The sequence below is a fragment of the Epinephelus lanceolatus genome, chromosome 17 (genome assembly GCF_041903045.1).
Source record: "Epinephelus lanceolatus isolate andai-2023 chromosome 17, ASM4190304v1, whole genome shotgun sequence".
In the NCBI taxonomy this organism is placed as follows: Eukaryota; Metazoa; Chordata; class Actinopteri; order Perciformes; family Serranidae; genus Epinephelus; species Epinephelus lanceolatus.
The window spans coordinates 24,696,558-24,719,335 of NC_135750.1; the positions used below are offsets into that span (position 1 = coordinate 24,696,558).

General features: G+C 39.0%; 1 protein-coding gene across 2 annotated transcripts in view; it reads right to left on the bottom strand.

Annotated features, from left to right (window-relative positions):
* Positions 1–506: 506 nt before the first annotated feature.
* lmbrd1 (LMBR1 domain containing 1) overlaps positions 507–22,778 on the bottom strand; it is a 73,912-nt gene continuing 51,640 nt past the window's right edge. For both annotated transcript variants that reach the window (XM_033614042.2, XM_033614041.2), the window contains exons 14-16: positions 22,024–22,105; positions 2,481–2,572; positions 507–2,041 (exon numbers count right to left, since the gene is read on the bottom strand). In XM_033614042.2, the coding sequence (XP_033469933.1) occupies positions 1,931–2,041; positions 2,481–2,572; positions 22,024–22,105 (285 nt within the window). In that variant the 3' untranslated portion in view covers positions 507–1,930. The remainder of the gene's footprint in view (positions 2,042–2,480; positions 2,573–22,023; positions 22,106–22,778) is intronic.

Sequence of the window (22,778 nt, forward strand, 5' to 3'; positions counted from 1 at the left end):
TTTTTTAGAAGTTTAGCACTGTATCCACCAAGACAGAAGAGGAATGTGTTGCAATGTTGAAGCAGGCCTGACAGGATATACAAGAGCTTAAAACCAGACAAGAGTCTCTTGACAAGGAGGTTCAAGATCTCAGGGCTCAAAATGAGATCTTCAAGCAACAACTTGAAAGTGTATTACTTTTTAATGTTTTCACTGATGGGTTTATCTTATATATGATTTTTGTATATTGTTTGGGCCAACCATGCAGTGAATACTGGGTACAGGTTTGGAAATTACCACCAGCCACCAACCAAATGCTGGTAAAATATGCAAGTGGCTGCTAGATTTGCTTCCCTCACCAGCCAAAAAGACAATGGCAATCTGTTGAGTGGCTGGTAGATTTTGGAATCCATCGGCCACAGTGGAACTAAACAAAAAATAATAATTTCCAACCCAGTGTGGGTATGAAAGAAGGGGTCAAAATAGCTGAAACTGGAAAAAACGACATGTTCCGGACCAACACGAAGTGTGTTTTAAAATGGTTTTATTTTCTTCTTAAGATACAGGTATCATTCAATACTGACACAACTTCCAACAACAGCATTCCTTTCAACCAGTAACAGGTGAAAACTACATGTGATGCAGCTTCTGTCGTCATCATGTAACCACATTCCCTGCTGCTGGCTCCACTGATTCTCAGTGTTACATAACCAAACCAGTATCTCAAAGCAAAAACCAAACTTATGAGATTCAGGCTGATTTCTGTGAGTCTAATTTGGAGTAGCATACACAGCAGTGTGTGCCCATCATGGTGCTACACATTCATGAGGCACAAATATTTGGTTTCCAAATTAAAAAAGGCCATTCATATTCATATTTTCTGTCAACGTGTTGATTAAATGAACAGTGTATATTCATTTTGACACTGCTAAATACACTGAAAAGAAATTAAACATAGCTGAAAAAAGCCATTAATAGTTCTAAGTCACAAACTCTAGAGCACTGGGAAAAATGAAAAGTACTCCTAAATTAAAAGAAAATTACATCCATAGTTGATTAATTCTGTTTATATCCCCTTCTCCATTTTCTCAGGTTCTTTCAAAACAGACAGCAAAAAGCTGTTGAACCCATTTATTTAAAAACTAAGAATAAGTGAAACTTTGGAAACACGACAGCTGTAATTGGTCCTTTACATTTCACACAGTGCAGGTATGCAAGTACAGTAACGTCTGCTTAAATAATGGTCTGCAAATGACTAGTGTCGGGAGAAAAGCAGCAAACCTCTAGCACTATATTTAACCTCAGACAAAACAAGCAAAATAAAGTTTGAAAACGTTAATGCTGTCAACACTTAGAATCATTATTTTTTTTATACCAATTAGCTCCTCAGAAAACAAGCAGGCAGACCAGTTTGTGTAGGCTCCAATGTTTTCGGTATTTTATGTTTATGTACACGAGAGCCAGCTATAGATAATGTCATAAAGTGACCATTTAAAGGGTCTAGAAAGTGCTTAGAGGATGTAAAAAGTAAGTTTATGTCCTAGCTCCAAGTAAGACATAAAGTTTTGGAGCAGCGTGTGACTGTCTCTGCTACTGCAATAAGAGTGTCTCCTCTAGTACAAAAATGACCAATTTGTGTCAGTTTCAAACTGTTGATAAGTGAATTCTCAAGGTAGGATTGAGTTGGAGGACACTCCCAGAATCCCAAAGTCATCAATAATACTGACTGAGAAGGACGCAACGATCAGTCTCAGCAGTCTCATTAAGGGGACAGATGTGTCAACTCAAAACAAGGCGGGAATCCACAAGACGCCGCAACAATAACTCCTTAAAACCAATAAATTAAATAATGACAAATTACTGACACACATTTGTTTATGAAGTTGTACTTTCTAGTCCCTTTAAGTTACGGTGGGAATATTTACAAATCTGGCCCAGTGAGTACTGACTTTCAGTGCACATATTCATCATCACTTAAGTCTGAGTCGTCAGCCTCCACCTCTCCTTCAATCACAGACTTCTTCCCTCTGCAGCAGGACACCACCAGACCAATGAGGAAAGCCTAAAAATAATGAGCAAAGCACACATTAGGAAATATTTCATGAGGATCATTTGATCGATAGAATGCATCAACAGCACCAGGAAAGAGGCTATTAAATATTTTTGCTGAGGAGATTAGCTGTGTGCAGTCTTGGAAAATCATTTTCAGTAACCTTTTTTTTTTTTTCCCCGAGTAGAAATTAAATTATGTGCTTTGGCTCTCACGCTATTCCCCCGAAGAAAACACTCTTGAACCGATTTTGAACTGAATTAAATGTTTTATAGATGTTGTTGCTGTAAATGATTTATTGCTCAACAGATACAAAATAACTATTTTCACTGGTTTTTATTTGTCTTTGCCAATAATGAACAAGAGTCTCACCTGTCAAATTCCTGGGAACATTCAACTGTAATTCTCACACTACTTAAAATTAAGACAAGATTTACATGCTTGTACTTACCCCAATGAAGGCCCAGTTGCCAAAGTAGTAGATGGTACTGAAGAACCAGAACTTGTGGAGGAAGAGATAAGATCTTGTCACAGTGCACTGGTCTGAAAGGGACAGAGAAAACACAGGAGCATTAATAACAATAACAGCACATTTACTATTGTATTCAACACAAGATGGTTAATTGTAGCTGGTTGTTGTTGTTTCACAGCACTTTAAGTACAAGTCCCTCTCCACACAGGTCTTAAAGTATGTCAAAAAATACTCTTGACATGATAAATATTTTGTTTAACATGGCTTTCCCCACACAATAGTTGAAAAAAAAATTCTGAAAAAGGGGCTGGAAGTAGATTCTTTCCTGCTTTCCCTTCTGGATTTGGCTTCTGCTCTGTCTGCCCATCATCACTGTGTACACTGGGTTTTACTCTCTGTTTTCTCCAGCACTGCTCATGCTAGGTTGACCAGTGAAAGATCAAGATGGCTAGCGTCAGCATTTAGAGGAAGCATCGGAGAGAGTCAGCCATACATGTTTAAGCCTCAGTCAGACCAAGTCTCAAATGAAGTCTGTTGTCAGCAACTAGCAGATGTATCAGAATGGTAAGTGTAGTTAGCATCATTTATTTGTTTATGTAGTTTGTTAGCTTGCAGGCTAACTGGCAGTGGCTGACACAGCGTTAATGGTTGTGAAACATATCGTAAAATCTGCTATGATGGGGTTTTATGTAGATAATGGACAGAAGCTTCAGGGTCCGGTTTATATCCAAAAACCAAAAACTCTACCATGTCTGCTGTCAAAACTTTTACTATGCTAATGCTAACACTGGAGGTTTCAGGTTTCTCTGCCAGTGTTGTGTTGAAGTCTGTCCCCCACATCAAAATGTGTTTCCTGTTAGACAGCGATTGGCTTTCATACTAGTGACATACCTAATCTACTTTGCTTGGTGTACGTCTGAATCTCAGATTTTAGGGAGATGAACAGACATCGCCCCCTTCAGTACAGGAAATCGACAACACCCTTCTAGTGACAAACGGTGCTCAGATACAAGTCAGTATTGTCAAGGTCAGACATTTTTGTTGACACTAACATAAGAAAAATACATTTATGAGTGGAAGGGGACTTGGTGCAAGGTGCAAGGTTTCTGCATTACACACATAAATACATAATATATGGTTCTAAACACTTTATTTAAAAAAATGTAGGATACTAAAGTTAGGAAAATGAGTTGTCATGCAACAAAATGAAAAATAAAGTCTATGTTGGTTTGTAAAACCAATAAAAAATGTTGCAAAAAAAGAATGCAGTTGCCTTTATAATATACAGGGCACTTGCATGCCTACATGCTTGTTTATTCAGACCCACATAGGACAATCTACAATATTTGATGCCAGAGGCAAGTCATGAACTTCTACCACCTGAGAAGCTGTGTTATAGAAAATCAGCAGGATACACAAACACGACTGCCCTTGCTATATAAGCAGAATTTATAATTTGTTGCAGAGGTTCATTTTTTACCTTGGGAAAACATATCTGCCATAAAAAAAATATAAAAACAGTGTTCACTGTCTTGGCAATTCCTAAAGAAAAGGGCTGTGGGGTATGGCTAAAACCTTGTGGAATAGCTGAGTAGGTGAATCTGAGTTTAAATTTTTTCATAAGATTGTCAAATTTACTTTCAGTATAAAGTTTTCATATCTAGTATAAGCTTCATGTGTACATTTTAAGTGGAAAAACTCCAAGAGAAATAAAGTGACAGCAAAGTATTTTAATTCATAAGGCCTCCAACTAAGCTACAATACAGCTGAAGCCGTCCCCTGTAAAATGTTAATGTTTTAAATTTAAAGTTTGCTAAATCACACTACCCTAGGACATCCTCCACCATTCTCTATTTTTGATTAATTGATATGGAAACCCTTGAAGGAAGGAAGGAAGGACAGAAGGAATCATTATAAAAAGTAAGAAAAAATAGACTTCTCAAACAAAGTGACCGATGAGGAGGAAGTTAAGAGAATAATTGGGCGCAGGTAAAGGAGGAGAAAAGAAAGGAAAGAAGATGAAGAGTTAGCCCGAGGAAACAGAATTTTTGTCTTAAGAGAAATATGAGAAGTAGCTTCTCGGTGGTGTGGACTACCATCCAGAAAAACAGCATGAGTGCAATAAAATGTAACACATCTTTTGCTACATGGTGTTTATAATTGCACAAGTGTAGCACTTGTTATACATCTGTGTTATAAAGGGGTCCGCACTCACTTAAGAGCCAAAAACAGACTGCTATTACTCCATGGAGCAATGCCTCGGGCAATTTTGTCACTGTAACTAAAAAAGACAACCGGTCTTCTGAAAAGAGGAAAGCCATGTCACTGTCAATATGAATATGGCTTAACCAGCTGATAGAACTGGGATGATGTAACATTTAATGGAGCTTTGCATCGAATATATCCAGTATTACACATTGAAAAGGCAAAAGGTAAAAGCGCGACACGCAACAAGACACCAACAGATTGTGAAGACGGTGGACCATAGGGTTATGGGTTATTCATGTAACCCCGATTCTCTGATGAAGTAAGGGGTGTGCAACTTCATCTGGGACCGTCTCAAACTCTCCAGGTATTATGTGAAGTGCAAATTTCAAACGATCCATGTATTGTAGAACAGTCCATAAGATCTAAAATGAATCCTGTTGTTGTATATAGTGGGTTCATACTAAGTTCAAAACATGTAGATGATATCCCACTGTTAACTTTTAATAAGCAATAATGGCTATACTGATTGTTGTCTTGCTGAAACTGTTACATGTGTATTTGATTAAGGTTGTCAAAAATACCAATACTTTGAAATATACCACATTAAAAACAATACGATCACACTTAATTGTGAACTTGATAGTATCAAAAGTATTGAAACCTTAAAAAAAACCTGATTTACAATCAGTTTTCCAAAACCAAGCCTGTACAGATGAAACAACAGGAACGATATCAGCTGGTCCCCAACCTGTGGCTGTTGCCGCAGACTCACCAGCAACAAACCATGTGACATGTTCATGATTTGTCACATGAACTCTATAGATAATCTGTTAAACATCTACAAACAAAGCAAAACACTTGAATTGTTTAATCTTGACTAATAAGGTGTTGAAATGTTACAAATACTAAAAAATGAACTATCTGTAGGTGGACTATCTTAATGAAAATGTTACCATGACTTTCTCTGCACCGGCTCTTTGTGCAGCCAGGTGGTTAAGGCCCAAATGCACTGAAAGTGACAACTGATGTGCCTCATTTAGCTGCCTCACACACGTCTGATGCTCCTATGGTGCACTGCAGGCATCAGATTTAAATTCTGTTTTAAGCAAAGGTCGCTATTGATATGTAGGCAGGCACAAGTTTGTATGCTTTACAGACATACCGAATGTTAATTTTCGATGTGTTACTGCTGTTTTTAAATTTATGTTGCCAGTTAAGTGTTATGACCTATAGCTGTCAAACTTTCATGATGGATGGTACAGGGTGGGTCTGTTATGCTAACTTATCTAACAAGGGTCTCAGCTTTTATTGTTCTTATTTAGTAGCTGATGTGTGACAACAAATCTTTTAACATCTATAGTCATTTTGTGGTTGGCGGTGGTAGTTGTTTTCATTTTGCACTGCAGCATTACCACTGTATTTTTAATAAGGTTTTGAGCTAAGCTAACAGGGCTAACATCAGCTGTCATCTGTTGCCTTAAACTGTTGTGCACTCTCGCTTCAAGTTCGCCTCTCTGTCTCTCCTCTCTGCCTCACTGACATCGATTGCTGGGTCTTCATTTGACAATGCCTTTGCCTTTGTTTCCTGTTCAGTAGGTGCACTTCAACACGTATGTGTCAGACACTTTCAGTGTATTTAGACTTTTAATTTAAAAAAGGGGAGGAAAAAAATCCTATTTTGTGAGACAAGGACTTTCTTTTCTTTTTGTTGTGGTATCAAAAGAGGTATTGATTATCATTTTTTTATACCAGTATGGTACTGAAGTTTAAAATTCTGGAATCGTGACAACCCTGCCAGACAACAGACAAACCAGACAATATCTCTGTTTACCGATGATGTCATCGCCATTAAGTAGATAGAAGAGTCCACCAACAAAAAGAATGAAAAGCTTTCCCTGCCGCCTTACTGGTTTACCAAGCAGCAGCTTACTAACCTTTTTACTAAAGGGGCATTTGTTTGAAAGTTAAAAGTTAAACAGTCATAATCCACTCAATGCACCGATCTGAACCTGACACTGACTCCTAACGAAACAATTTTCTGGGGGCACCTTTCAAACTGGCCTTTGAAGAGGTAAGCAAAACTCTACTCTGTAGTCTGGAGTGTGCTATGACCAAGAACAGCTCAATCAGTATTGACTGCACTCCGTGATCATAAATATAAACACATCAAAACCCAAAACTTGTTTATTGCTTATAAAATCCAATAGCTTTCTTTGTCTGTGGAGCAGCTCCCTGCTTAATGCCGCTGACATCACCTTTGAGTCTTACCGCTCCAGATTTTAACAGGACTTGATGCTGCTATTGATCTGAGTGCAGGAATAATATAAGAATTCTTAAGCAGAGTCATTCCCCTTTATGTGCATGAATGGGTATTGGCAGGCTTGGGAAATGCTGATGACGTCAAATGCGGAAAGTGCCAATGATATGCGTGCAGTGTCTGGGTCTCTCTTCAGTGCTCCAATTGTTTTTGTGTGATAACACAAGAAGAAAGGGAAGGAGGGAAAAATGCTTGCCTTCAGATCACATGTATTAATTAGCTCAGCCATGCACACTGAAGCAATAAAAGGAAAAATATTTCAATATATTACTAATCAGACTTGTATAATTTCCACAGAACAAGGCGAGGGAGAAAGTCCACAAAGCTCAAGTGAAGACGAAATGCACTGTCTGGCTATGTTAGAGAGCCATCTGGAGCATTAACGCTAACCCTGCTGAGCTGCTCCTATCACACTGTTTCTTACACTGCTCCTCACACTGACTTGAACCCCATGAACAGTACAATCAGACTTATACTAAGCTACATGACATCAAGGTCCACAGCAATACCTCAGTGTGCTTTAGAATGTATTCATTAAAGCGAGCGTTTTCAAAAGCACTCCCCTTTAGTGGGCTGAATTTTAAGTTCTGTGTCTGTGCTGTTTCATCTATAGTAAAGATTAGATAGAGCAGAGCCATGGCAGCTCTAAAGGTGTACCAACAATCAGCTCGTACTTCACAAGGATCAACAGATAATAGAAGAAGCAAGTCGATCTTCATCCCCATGACCCCACTCTTTCCCTCCACTACCTCAGCCATCTGTAGCTCTCCAGCTGCTCACCTGAATTGCAGGGCTCTGAGTGGGACCTACAGATGGTTCACAACAGTGGTCTGCCTAAATATATTATCATGTACACCACTGACCCACTTCACCTTGAAATCATTACCATTCTCCGATAAGAGCATGGGGCAGTGCGCGAGTGCAGGTAATTTCACCTTGACTCATGATACCAGGGTGAGTGCTGCCCCGTGTAGCATGATGCATTATGTATAACTTTCATCCCCGTGCTCAAACACAAACACATGCATAAAACCCCAAACACACACACACACACATTGTGTTCTTTGTGAAAGCCTCTCTATCGGCAAGCACTCGTGTCCCTACACTGTATGCTTTTACGTTCACTCCATCTAAAAAGCAACAGAGCACTTCAGAGCAATTCCAATGTCCTTTGAGGATGCTGATGTTCCTTCAACAGAACTATTTTCAAATCTCCGAGATGAACGTTCACCAAGAGCATCTTCTCGCTGTATTAAATCTTGTTTTTCTTCGCTTGCAGAGGAAATCCATTTGAGCAGTGTTTGAGACCCTCAGATGCAGACACAAAAGACAATATATCAAAGTAACCTAACCTAAACCACTCATTATACCAACACAAAGCTAATTACGCCTGTTTATAACCAAGGTTCCTATCCATTCTCCATTTCAAAAGGCCATACTTTTCTCAGTAGAATTTTCAGACAATAAACAGCTACATGTTTATTAGGGTGCTTTACCCCCCCTGCCCTGTTTGCTTCAGTTCAATCTCACTCAAGTTTGCTTGCCCCCTAAGTGCTCTTCGTTTGGGCAGGTGTGAACACAGCAATTGCAATGAGGTGTGCAACAAAACAACAGAACCAAGACCTTTTTGAAGAGGTGGTCTCGGTCCGGTTACAAACAAACTCTGGTGCGGCTTGTTTGTGGTGAGAACGTGTACCGACCTCGATCCGAACCAACTGCAGTCACATGACACATTGTTTGGGTTAAACATGAGCATGTTACAGTCCTAGAGGATTATTAATGTGCACCTCCTCCTGTACTGCCTTAATATGCACATTCAGCGCATCCAATGCATCAAAACATTGTTTTCTAGTTGGAGCGCTTTGTTTTCAACCTGTATGGTTTGCTTAAAATGAACACTGCAAGCAATATAGTACAAGATGACCAGCGCTAAAATCAACCTGCGTAGTTGTCCCTCCATTGTGCATTAGAAAATGTCACATTTATCTTATAGGTGTACTCTTCTTCAACGTATTGTTTACTTCCTGGATTTTTCCCACATGGAAATTCTGATGAATCAAGAGCAGCTTTCTCTCACAAGCATTTTATCTGGTCCGCTTATAAATGCTGCCGTGAGAATACGAACCAATTCTAGGCAATTATACAACTTAGTAACAAAATTAGACCCTGATTCAGATCAAAGCAAGACAACTCCAGGTCTGAAAGCACCCTTATGTGAATGCATGGTTTAAAAATCCAACTGCAGCTCAAACAAATCAATTTACACCAAACAAAGTTCATCACTGCCAAAAAAGGAAGTAAACCAACCAGTGCTATCTATATTTGTATCATCTCCCTTAACATATCAAAAATAACATCATTTGATTGATCCCCCTACATTTTTTGTATGTTTATAAATAAGAACCGAAAACGAGTTGAAAAAAGTTAATTTAATTTTCACAGCGTCTGTGCAGTCTTGTTTATTCACTGTGTCCATGGAAACAACAATGAATGCAGCCATAAAGGCACGGTCTGTTAACTGATAACTACATCACTGCAAACTTAAAACTGTTCAGACAAGCTTACTATTTGGTTATTTTTGATGCATATGTAAATATGCAATTCAAAGATACTTCCTTTCAAACCAATTTGGTCACAGATGTTCTGATTTGGTACACTTAAGGCACTTGGGGCAGAACTGTTTTGCAGGCTGTGACTTACAAGTGTAGAGGCAGCTCTGCGTAGGAGTGTGCGTTCAGTTTCACGCCATACTTCTTGCCTTGCTTTTGATATCATCAAGCTCACTCGGCCCGGCACTCTCTCACACAGTGGTAAACGTTTGAAACGGCATGAAAAACCACTCTGCTTGTATCATCGATTTATTTTTAGAAATTCTGAATTTTATATTTTAGAAAACAGGATAGCAACAACAGTCTGGAAACACAGATATTATTTTACACTCTTCTTTTTTTCATACTAATTCAGGCTTGAGAATGACTAAAATAAAATTCCATACTTTTCCCCTTGCAATATGGATATTGTTTTGTACTTGTTGGTGATGTTCACTAATTACTTTTGTCACCAAGGTCATTTTAAGACCTGGGGATGCAACTGCATCTCTAAAACTGAGTATCAAAAACAGATAATCACACAACTTGGCAACAAACCTCCAATTTTTGAATGTTTTTGGTGTCATGAAAGATGTATATCCAATATTTACCCTCTTTTTAGCTACGTTTTGGTCTCCACCAACTTCTAAAGGAAATGTTTTACTCTATAGCTGCAAAATGCTCCACTATGTTCACCAGTGAGTCACTATGTTTGTCTGTTTCCTGATTGGGTTGGAAGTGTACAGTGGGTTTATAAGAGCTTTTTTGTGGGGAAAAAAGTTAGAAAATATTGATTGGAGCAGCTTTAAGCAAAGAATATGATTTTAATTACAAAGCCCTATCTTAATCAGAACATGATTTTACTGCCATTAATTCACAGAGAGGGACTTTTTGCACAAAACCAAGCAGGCAGATAATCTCTGAAACATTATTTTCCTTTGAAAGGTAAGGGGTGTCTGTGGATTACAAGATGGACATTTTCCTTTCATGAGAATAGCACTTGATTGACATATTCCATTGTAACGCAAATTGATGATGATCCCCTTGATACAAAGAAAATGACTATTAATTTGTGTTGGGGTTGAGGGAGTCTCCTGTTGAAAATTGCTTGGGCACCTGACATCTCAGAGGCAACACATAAAATTACGACCATCTTCCCCCTGAAGCTCTTTAAAACAATGCTGTGGAAACCGGCAAGTTGCTAGGAAACAGACAGCAGTCCATGGAGTGAAAACACTCCTCTGTATTAGAAGTTTCATCACTGGGATTTAAACTAGAAATAATGTAATACGTTTTCCAAGGTAAAACTGGACTTCAGCTCATGGTTAAAATGCAGCTTTAACTGTGATTAAGACATTTGTACAAAGTGAGGCGGGCTCCAGGGGTCATGCGCCACAACATTCATAATTTTGTCTCTGATAGCATTGACCTTAATGGCAATAAAGAACAAGAAAATCATCAACAGAAAAACTGGAGCAATGACCCAGGGGGTATTTATTGGCAAATCGAGCCACTGTGTCAAAATCAAAACTTGGGGTTGAATGTATTGATATTAAGTGTGAAATAAACTTTTAATGCTGCAAAAAGTTTATTTGGAGTTGACATTCCATAATAAAAATGTTATTGACATACTGAGGTTTTGTAATATACCTTAACTGTACACACAAAGCACAGAGTTTATTAAAATAATTTGACAGATTCAACTCAAGAGAGTCTTTCAGTTTGGGGAAGAAATTGAGTCAGGAGTGCTGAGGACACAATGTCATTAAAATCATTGATAAGACTCTCCAGGGAACTAATGTAACCAATAATGGGAGTTGCAGATGTGATGATGGAGGCGTTAATGCTGCAGCAATAAACAACTAAGACGACAGTTAATTTCTTGGGTGAGGGATTGATCATTAGATGGACATGAAGATGGATAAATCTGTAAAGGAAGTGATCATAATGAAATAAAATCAAATGCATCAATGAGCCAGATGAAGGCCTATTTAAACTGGTCTGATGGATCATTAACATTTGAGAAAAAAAACAAGAGCTGTAGATCATCATATCATCCAAGAGGGTGGTCTTTGATGATATGATGATATAATGATGTAAGTACAACTACATAAAAAAACAACTTTACTGACAAAGGCTGATGTTAGATGTAAGACTTAGATGCAAGTCAGAGTTTATGATCAAAGCAACTCCCCCACCAAGAGTAACAGCGTGAGCATCATGGTGGGAAGAGTAATTTGAAAGAGAAGCCTCGTCTAATGCTGAGAATTCATCAGGTTTTAGCCAGACTTCATGAAGCCATAAAAAAGCACATTTATTCATTAATTTAATTACTTATTAAAAGAACTTTCAAGTAAAGTGACTGAATATTAACCAAACCCAGATTCAGTTCTGCGTGGGTTCAAGTTTGTGTCAATGGCTTGAGAGAGTATGAGTATGGATCTAAAATGAAATGGACCAAGATGAAACTTTTTCCCAAATAAACGGCTGCTATAATAACGAGGAAAGCAGCATCACCACTGTGCAGAGGACCAGAGAACACAAATGATACTCAGATTCTTCTTTTTCTTGAAATACATTTATACCCCGTGTTAATTACACACTGAAGAGGACTTCAGGGTTCAGGTTGTCTGGGTCCTTGGTAACTAATTCCTGAGGATTCATTTCCATTTGAGTACATACTCCAAATGAGTAATGGCCTGGTAATGACCTTAGAGTAGATAATGGAGAGCTTGGCACTGAGCACCTGCTCATCAATGTGTTAGCGTCATTACATCACTGTGACCAACCAGCCAATCAGTCACCACTTTGACGTCTACCCTCTTTTGCCTTAGCTGGCGTTTGATCCAGTGTCACACTGAGGGTTATTAAAAAGTGATGCCCTTCTGATGCCATTTTCCACCACAGTGTATTCCTATTCTTATTGTCACATCCACAGTGAGGAGCCTGAAATTTAGAGAATATGCGGATGTCAATTCATATCCATGTTTGTGAATCTTTTGGTCATGCTACAGTGGAAAAAAATCCCGGGGAGACATGGCATGGAGAATACTATTTCTATGTTTACAAAGCATGCAGACATAGTACACTGCCTGATTTAATGCCGTGGCTCTGGAATGGATAAAATGGAAGAAAAAAAACGAGCACTCACTAGAATGCTACAGAAGCATAACGCCATTTTCACAGTAGACGCGGAAGCACCCCGATATGTCAACTGTTGCACTGCCACCTGTCAACAGTAGCCTGGTCATTCACGCCAGTGTGCTCCTCTGCTCTTTTCTAATCACATGGAGAGCTCTGTCTCTTTCTGCTTGTGTGTGTGTGTGTGTGTGTGTGTGTGTGTGTGTGTCCACTCGTCTCTCTCAATCTCTGATTAGACACAACTGACAAATATGAGTAAGCATGGGATGCATATTTTATCATTTATTATAATCAGATCATTTATTCCATATCTAAAATTTCCTTTATATCGTTTATAAAAGCCAATATACATATGGTAGTTTATAATAGTAGTAGTACAGTAGTATAATAGTAGTAATAATAGTTTCTAATATAATAATGTATATGAATATAATAGCTTTCTCGCCAGATTCACTTGTAGGAAAGCATAAACCAGACACTGAAACTACCGCTGCAGATCATGAGCTGGCAGCGAGGCTCAGTGCTGTGGCGAGTCCGGTGTGAAAAGCCTAATTGCTTAAAACTGGCACCAAAATGACACCGGCAGCACTCCACGGAAAACTGGTGTGCTTTGGGGTGCGTCTGCATTAAATGTAAACCCTGCATAAGTTTCATTTATTATTACCTGACACGCTTTGGCCTCCATAGTCAATATGTGGAACGTTTGATGCTCAGTTTCTATACCCCTACGTTCACCTTTGGTGGTTCCCCACCTATATTGGGTGTCTCCCGTCTGCCTCCCGAGAGGTAAATGACATTGCTCTTGGAAGTAATTTCCGTGTTTTAGCGTCGTTAAGCTTTGTTTATAACTTCATATTATGGTAACATACGTTTATGTTTATACGCTCGTATTTGTCGAAGTTTTCACCTCTTGCTGTCAGGTATGTTTTCTGTGTCTTATTATACTGAATTGAATGTAACATTTATTTTCCTCAAGTCAGTGCACATGCTTCTGTAGAATCCAACCAATATTTGAAGACCAGAATATACATTATGTAACAGATGTTGGCACAGTGTGGGTTAGGGTCAGGGTTAGAGAATGTGATTATGGGGATTTAATGGTACAGTATGTGTACAGACGGTACACTTTTGTTGTACTTAATTTATGATTAATAAAACAAATAAATTAATAAATAAATAATTGTCATGATACTGGATCACCTTCAGTTTTTGTCCTTAATATTGTTTCTATTTAATCATTAAGATTTTTTTTAAATTGAAGTTGTTCTGATTGAAACTCTAGCAAGTAGTAAACATGATCAAACAGCAGGTATGTTAAAAACATCTAGATGAGCTGGATGGTTGACTAAGAGGCAAGGAACTGTTTAGTGCTCACCACTCATCCCTCTCACTGCATTTTCAATGTGCCAGACACAATAATAAAAAAAAAAAAAAACTCATGCCAAGGGTGGATGAGGTGCTCTTTCCTTTTGGAGAAAAGCTGCTTTATGTAAGGAAGAGTTGCACTCCTTTACCAGACAAGTCTTTCACCTGTTACTTTCTACAGTATAGCAGTCGATAAGCTTTTGATTGTATTCCCTCTCAGTCGCATGTGTTGTCTCTGCTTGACACTTCCTCCTCCTCATGGTAGGTGGTACAACGGCTGTTATGAAAGCAGGAGCCATTTCCAAGATGGCCAAAATAGGATCAGTTTCCCTAAGCTGGTTGAAAGGGAGAACAGAAATACTACATTGTCCTCGGGACTCTGGCACCTTGACTCCTTTAGTATAATAGTGTGAATTAACAGGTCTCACAATCCTTTGACATGTGCCCTCTGTAATTAACACTGCTCGGGCAAAAACTGATTTTTGATCTTACTAATTGAGGGTCCTGTGGTGCCAACAACACATTTGATTTCATTTGCGTCACTTAATCCAGTTCAACTTCCACAACTATCTTCTTCTTCTTGTCAGATACAATGCAGCTTCAGGGCTGCAGTAAACAACATGATTAAGTGGTGCAGAATCAAGGCTGAATCTGTTTGAGTTAATTGTGATAGTTGTAGGACAGGAAAGAAATTATTTGTTTGAGGAAAACAAACAACCAAACAAAAAAATCCAATTAATTTCTACAAATCTATCTGAATAGACATGTAAACAGGAGTATAATGGGGATTTGTCAGTGTATGTAATTACTGTATGTTGGCATTATTATCAAGTTTAAACATAGTTGAATTAATTACATGCAATCTTATGAATCGCTTAGGTAAATGTGATTAAAGGAACAATTAACCCCCCCCCCCAAAAAATACATATTTTTCCTCTTACCTGTGCTACTTATCAGTCTCGTTTTTGTTTGTGTGATAGTTGAGTGTTGAAGATATCAGCTGTAGATATATCTGCCTTCTCTCCAATATAATGGAACTAGACAAAAATAATGACCCGGTTACTCAAGATAATCCACAGACCTTGTTGTGAGCAGTTTCATGTAGGGACTATTTTCTGTCTACCATTCTACATCCACCAACTGTATCACCGCGCAGAAAGAAGGACTCATCTAGTAGCTCACCGAGTACCATAGAGCTAGCTAACGTTATAGCTCAGCTGTGGAGGACGCCATTAATGTTTGCCCACAATCCTCGGCAACTCACAACAAAACAATCTTGACTGATAAATAGCATTACAGGTAAGAAGTAAAATAGATATTTCTGATTTTAGGGTGAACTGTCCCTTTAAAAGCAGCCAAACGTTTTAGTTGAAGCTGTTGTAATTGCACAGGTGACTGGGGCATTGGCTTTAGATATATAGTTGGTTCTCCTTATACATTACATCATTATGTATCATAGTGACAAAGGATTTTATATCTAATAAAACATGATTATTCTGAAAACAACAACCACCACCATCTAGCATGGAAATAGCAACAACTGGCCATCGCCCGCCTTTTTCCGCGCTGATTTATTAGAAAAGGGCCTCAAGAGGTACACTTCCTCAAATGTCAGACATTAATCCATTAGCAACTCCATGTTGTGTAACCCTGATAACGTCACCAGCCATGAACAAAACCTGCCGCTGAAAGCTCAAACAAACATGTTAATCACTTCTGGTTCCTTCATGATTCAGTGGGTAGTTAGTCTACCCTGCCTCAAGCTATCCCTATTTAGATAAGCAAGGTCCCACTTAGGTCAACAATGTCAAGATGCACTTCTCAGTTCTTTCATTCAACAGAGAATCACACATAAATTATTATTTTGATGATGCATTCTGTATATAAGTACTGATAAACTTTTATCAGACTTTTAAACATTTTATTAACAGCATAATGTTTAAACAGCTCCAATTTTTTTCTGTCACACTAAAATACAAGACAGTTCTGCATTGTATTTAAGCTGGACTTGAGACAGTGACTGTGCAGTCCAGTGTGTCTGAAACAGGAACATTTGGCACATTACAACGTCTTTCTGCGGAGGTTCTTAGAAATGCTTCTATGACAAAACTCTACTTCAATGAGACATAAAGTATAGGACCACATTTCAAAATGGAAATCTTGGCCCCATAACAAATGATGTGCCATCACGTATGATGACACTGCAATGCTCTGAGCTGACGCATAAGGTAAACTCAGCAGTCTGCTGCAACAGCTATTAGACATCTGTTTACCACAGCTTCTTTCACACATTGTTCTTTTTTTCCCTTTTCAAACGCCACGGCAATGCCAGAATACATGGGCCAAAGGACAGTCCAGCAGATGGCAGTAATGCAACGCTTAGGGATGCTAACTGCCAAAAAACTCAACAGAAGACGAAGAAAGGGCAAAACCGAATGTGCGAACATGACGGCAGGTGTTGATACTCTCTCTGGAGCTAACCTCTCTCACTCTATTCAGCAGGTGGAAAACAAGACACAGGATACTTCTGTTGGTCTTGAGGAGCTGCGGCATTTATTTGTTCATTAACTGCAAACTCTACTGTACATTAACTACTACTTGATAATTCGCTGCTAAAACTCTCGTCTCTGCTTACTACTCCGCTTTTATAAACAGGGTCTGCTGGGTTGTTTTTTTTTTTTTGGGGGGGGGGGGGGGGGGGGGGGAGTTATGTGTGAAAGGGGGAGAGAGAAAGGGATGACATGCAGCAAAGGGCAACAGGCTGGACTCGAACCCAGGCCGCTGCGGCAACAGCCTTGTACATGGGGCACCCTATTAACAGCCACTCTCTCTTTGTCTATCTGGCTCCACACACTACGCACACACAGAAACACACAGTTCACTCAGCGCGGTCTTGTGATTGGTTCGCTCGCTCCACATGAAAGCATTTTTTATCACACGGATGTGGCCCTTTACGTGCTTGTCTCTGCAATATTACTGCTTTCATTCACAGTGCAGCCATGCTGGCATTTCCCCTGAAATGTTAAAGGTCTTGAGGTGAGAAATTGGTGGTACAGATTTCCTTGAATATTGCTCCCCATGTAGGAAATGTTCAAGAGGCTCAAGAGTATGCCACCTCTTCCTGTACTATAACTACAATATAACTAATACGACAACAATCAGCAGCAGCATCTTTGATAAAGTACACAGTGATTCAACATCAATTTATAGGTTATTCAAGGCGGCTATCTGCAAATTAATTTGGGCAAAGCCTTTTTGCAAGAAGATGTAAAGAACAGTTTAGCCTATCCAAAGGCAGTAGAGAGCCTAAATGCATGTGTCTACACATCAGATTATTGTAAACAAATAATATCTTGCCTTTAATCTCTGCAGTTCTTCTGTCTCTGCTTTATCTTTCTATTTTCTGCCTGTCTTACCCTGTCTTGATGCATTTTCAGTACTGTTGGATAAAGTGAAAATTATTCATGAAAACCAAGTCGATAATGGCTATCTCTTACATCTTTCCTGTATTCAGGCAAACACCTCATTGTCATTCTTAACTTTCCTGCCACAACAGGTCCAGGCTCACATGCCTTTCTTAATGGCAGTGGGAGGCAACACAAAGAAACTCTTTGAGGGAACGGATATGCCGTAAGAACTCTTAAAATAACATGGTTTTAACATGGAACTAGGGGTGAATGCTATGGCCAAAATCCTTTGACGCGGTATGTGTAATATCATATTACGGTAACAGTAAATGTCATGATACTGTAAGTGTTCTATAAATTCAATGAAGAAATGGTTTAAAAATAACTGTACTTCATCACATTTGATTTGTTTTCTTCTTCTATTTGGAATTTCAATACAAACACACTACAGTCACGGCTTCATGGTTGTATGCCTCCCTTAACTAGTAGCTTATAGCTAAAGTTTACATCCATGTCTGTGAAAACATGGATGCTTTACGCATTTTCAACCCGGCAGCACATAAGATCTATACAATCAGCACGGTTGCAAGGTGGCACTTTAGATTACTGTCACCGATTCAATATCTAATCAAATGTCTCCCCTTCTGTACCTGAGTTATGGCGATAAATAATGGGCAGAGAAGTGTTTTTGTAGAATATTATGATGTCACAGTGGCACTGACCTTTGACCTTTTGGCTATAAAGACACCATCACATCATCATTTTATCCTATTTGATATGTGTGTGAAATTTTGTCATAATTGTTGTAAGCTGTTTTGGCCAAAAACATGTTTTATGAGGTCACAGTGACCTTGACCTTTGACTTACAACCCCAACATTCTAATCTGTTCATTCTTGAATCAAAGTGGATGTTTGTGTCAAATTTCCCTTAAGGCTTTCTTGAGATACTGCATTCATGAAATAAAACACACACAAGGTCACAGTGTCCTTTGACCTCTGACCACCCAATTCTTAACAGTTAATTCTCGAGTACAAGTAGATGTTTGTGCCAAATTTGAGGAAATTCCCTCAAGGTGTTCTTGAGATAGCGCTTTCACGAGAGTAAGATGGATGCAAGGCTGCGGGGACCTTTGACGACCAAAATCTCATCAGTTCACCCTTGAGTCCAAGTGGTGGTTTGTGCCAAATTTGAAAGAAAAAATCCCTCAAGGTGTTCTTCAGATATCACGTTCACGACAATAGGGCAGAAAGACACATGGGTGTACGTACAGTACAGGCCAAAAGTTTGGACACACCTTCTCATTCAATGCGTTTTCTTTATTTTCATGACTATTTACATTGTAGATTCACACTGAAGGCATCAAAACTATGAATGAACACATGTGGAGTTATGTACTTAACAAAAAAAGGTGAAATAACTGAAAACATGTTTTATATTCTAGTTTCTTCAAAATAGCCACCCTTTGCTCTGATTACTGCTTTGCACACTCTTGGCATTCTCTCGATGAGCTTCAAGAGGTAGTCACCTGAAATGGTTTTCCAACAGTCTTGAAGGAGTTCCCAGAGGTGTTTAGCACTTGTTGGCCCCTTTGCCTTCACTCTGCGGTCCAGCTCACCCCAAACCATCTCGATTGGGTTCAGGTCCGGTGACTGTGGAGGCCAGGTCATCTGCCGCAGCACTCCATCACTCTCCTTCTTGGTCAAATAGCCCTTATACAGCCTGGAGGTGTGTTTGGGGTCATTGTCCTGTTTAAAAATAAATGATCGTCCAACTAAACGCAAACTGGATGGGATGGCATGTCGCTGCAGGATGCTGTGGTAGCCATGCTGGTTCAGTGTGCCTTCAATTTTGAATAAATCCCCAACAGTGTCACCAGCATAACACCCCCACACCATCACACCTCCTCCTCCATGCTTCACAGTGGGAACCAGGCATGTGGAATCCATCCGTTCATCTTTTCTGCGTCTCACAAAGACACGACGGTTGGAACCAAAGATCTCAAATTTGGACTCATCAGACCAAAGCACAGATTTCCACTGGTCTAATGTCCATTCCTTGTGTTTCTTGGCCCAAACAAATCTCTTCTGCTTGTTGCCTCTCCTTAGCAGTGGTTTCCTAGCAGCTATTTGACCATGAAGGCCTGATTGGCGCAGTCTCCTCTTAACAGTTGTTCTAGAGATGGGTCTGCTGCTAGAACTCTGTGTGGCATTCATCTGGTCTCTGATCTGAGTTGATGTTAACTTGCGATTTCTGAGGCTGGTGACTCGGATGAACTTATCCTCAGAAGCAGAGGTGAGTCTTGGTCTTCCTTTCCTGGGTCGGTCCTCATGTGTGCCAGTTTCGTTGTAGCGCTTGATGGTTTTTGCGACTCCACTTGGGGACACATTTAAAGTTTTTGCAATTTTCCGGACTGACTGACCTTCATTTCTTAAAGTAATGATGGCCACTCGTTTTTCTTTAGTTAGCTGATTGGTTCTTGCCATAATATGAATTTTAACAGTTGTCCAATAGGGCTGTCGGCTGTGTATTAACCTGACTTCTGCACAACACAACTGATGGTCCCAACCCCATTGATAAAGCAAGAAATTCCACTAATTAACCCTGATAAGGCACACCTGTGAAGTGGAAACCATTTCAGGTGACTACCTCTTGAAGCTCATGGAGAGAATGCCAAGAGTGTGCAAAGCAGTAATCAGAGCAAAGGGTGGCTATTTTGAAGAAACTAGAATATAAAACATGTTTTCAGTTATTTCACCTTTTTTTGTTAAGTACATAACTCCACATGTGTTCATTCATAGTTTTGATGCCTTCAGTGAGAATCTACAATGTAAATAGTCATGAAAATAAAGAAAACACATTGAATGAGAAGGTGTGTCCAAACTTTTGGCCTGTACTGTATGTATGAACGAATGGACAACCCAAAAACATTTCACCTCCAGCCACAATTATCGCTGGCATGGAGGCATACAAAACAACTGCGTCACATGAGACAACACTTAAATTAAAACCACAAGAATTAAATCAAACTAATATTTGTCCAAAATGGAAGCTTGAAGGCTCCTGAGAACAATAATTTCTAGTGTTGAAGGTTTCTGTATTTACAACTTCACTCTCCTACTCCATATAATAACGTTACCTTGCGAGGTAGCTGACGTCACAAAATCACAAGAATCACATGATCAATCAGAATCAAAAGAGAATGCAGCCTTAATTCACAACATAAACTGCACAGATTGCTCCCACGGTAGAACAGTATTGCCAAATCTGTAGTGGTGGACATTTATTTATGGTTGTACAGTATATATTGTTACTATATCGCTCAAACCTGCATGGAACCCAGATATGCTTTGAATCATATGACTGGTAATATAGCTACAGACATCAATAAGACTATTTCCTGAGTAACACATATAGCAAGGCAAATACAAAAATGTAATCAAGCAAAGTAATGCAAAACATTTATAGTCCTGAGAAAAAATAAATATGTTATCTACATATGACTAACTAAACAATAATGCAATAATTTAAGCCTGGCACAGTCAGGAGGCACATTATGAGAAAAAGCCACATTATATTTAGGCAATAATAAATATGCTTAATATTTAATTGACTGTGAGAATTAACTGCTTCTGCTTATGTGTTTTCCACATGAACATTACTCTGTTTATTTATTACATATTTGACATTTAAACACATCAGCACTCATTAGCTACTCTAATTGCAACTCAATTTTGCATCTTCTGGGAGAGCATTTACAGCCCCACACCTTAATTCATTGGAATGAAAAAATAATTATCCTCCCCAAACACTAATAGACTGCTGCTAAAGATAGCTTAAAGATAGGCTGAACTAGGGGGAAAATCTGAAATATGACAGGCATGCTAAAGTACAAATTATGTTTATGATCTTTTTTGTTTCCTTTAAACTTTTGTAGGGATGACAGATAACGTTAGGTAGACTTTTAAGTTGAAGTGATTTCGTATTAAATTCTATGTAATACATTTTATACCTGCTTATGTTAGGTCTCCAGGGTCTTCAGTATCACACACATACACTTAAAACTATCTCTGGCTTTGTAACCAAATATGATAATTCTATCATATCCACTCCATCACCATCAAGAGCCTCATTTGAGCATTTGGCAAATGAATAAATAATTGTGATAAAGCTCACTGGTATGATGTACATTCACACATTTATGTTTTCATGGCTGATTTACTGTAATAAGTGTTGGCATGGAGACAGCAAGAGGCCACGCACTGCATTAGTAAATGTTTGTCCTTGGTATTATTCCCTCTAATGAATAATGAATGGTGATAAAGATTACTGAGCAGTGTTGTACACGAAACGGCTGATTGGTATACTGTCCTGCCTTTCTTCTAGTGTAGACTCGACTTATGAGGAATAAATCTTTGATGGTGTGTTGTAAGTTCTTCCAACATCTCACTGTTGGGCCAGTGCTACCTTACTGTGCTAGCAAAGATGACAGACTTACCCTCAGGCGCATCGGCATCACAGATCCTTGTGGTGCCAAAAGTAGCATTCCCAGATGTAGGACCTGCTGAGGGCATCTGACTCTGATCAAGAAACACAAGAGGCATGTGTTTAGCAAAGAAACACTACAAACTATTTCATGTGGTACAAACAAATGAGGGCTTGACAAAAAGGACCATAAAATCATAATCTCTGAAAATCTATAATGCCAAGAATAATACCCAACAGCCTTTGCTTCATAAATAATACAATGACAAAACAACAGAAAAATCACCTGGAAGGTTGTGTCCCAGATGATGCTGTGAGTTTTGCCACAGATAAATTCAATAAATAGATATAATTCATGTCCTAACAGAGCAATATGAGCTTTTTTAGTTGCTGTACACTTAAACAAACAACAGGTTATTACAATGAAAATTATAGGGATTACCATCACTTCAAAAAAGATCAGAACTAAAGAGATTACTAAATTAAAGGGACTCTATATGCAGAAATTCAGAGTGTATTAGTTGTGTGGACACACCTCTCAACATAGAAGTGACTGAGCCGGTATATAACAGCTAACAATGCGAACTCCATAAACAGCAATTAATAGAGCCAACAGAGCTAACAGTGGGTTGTTGGTTTTTTTTTAAAGATTATTTTTGTGGGCTTTTTGCCTTTAATGACAGGACAGAGCGTGAAATGGGGAGACAGAGAGAGAGTGGGGACCGACATGCAGCAAAGGGCCGCGAGCCGGATTTGAACCCGCAGCCG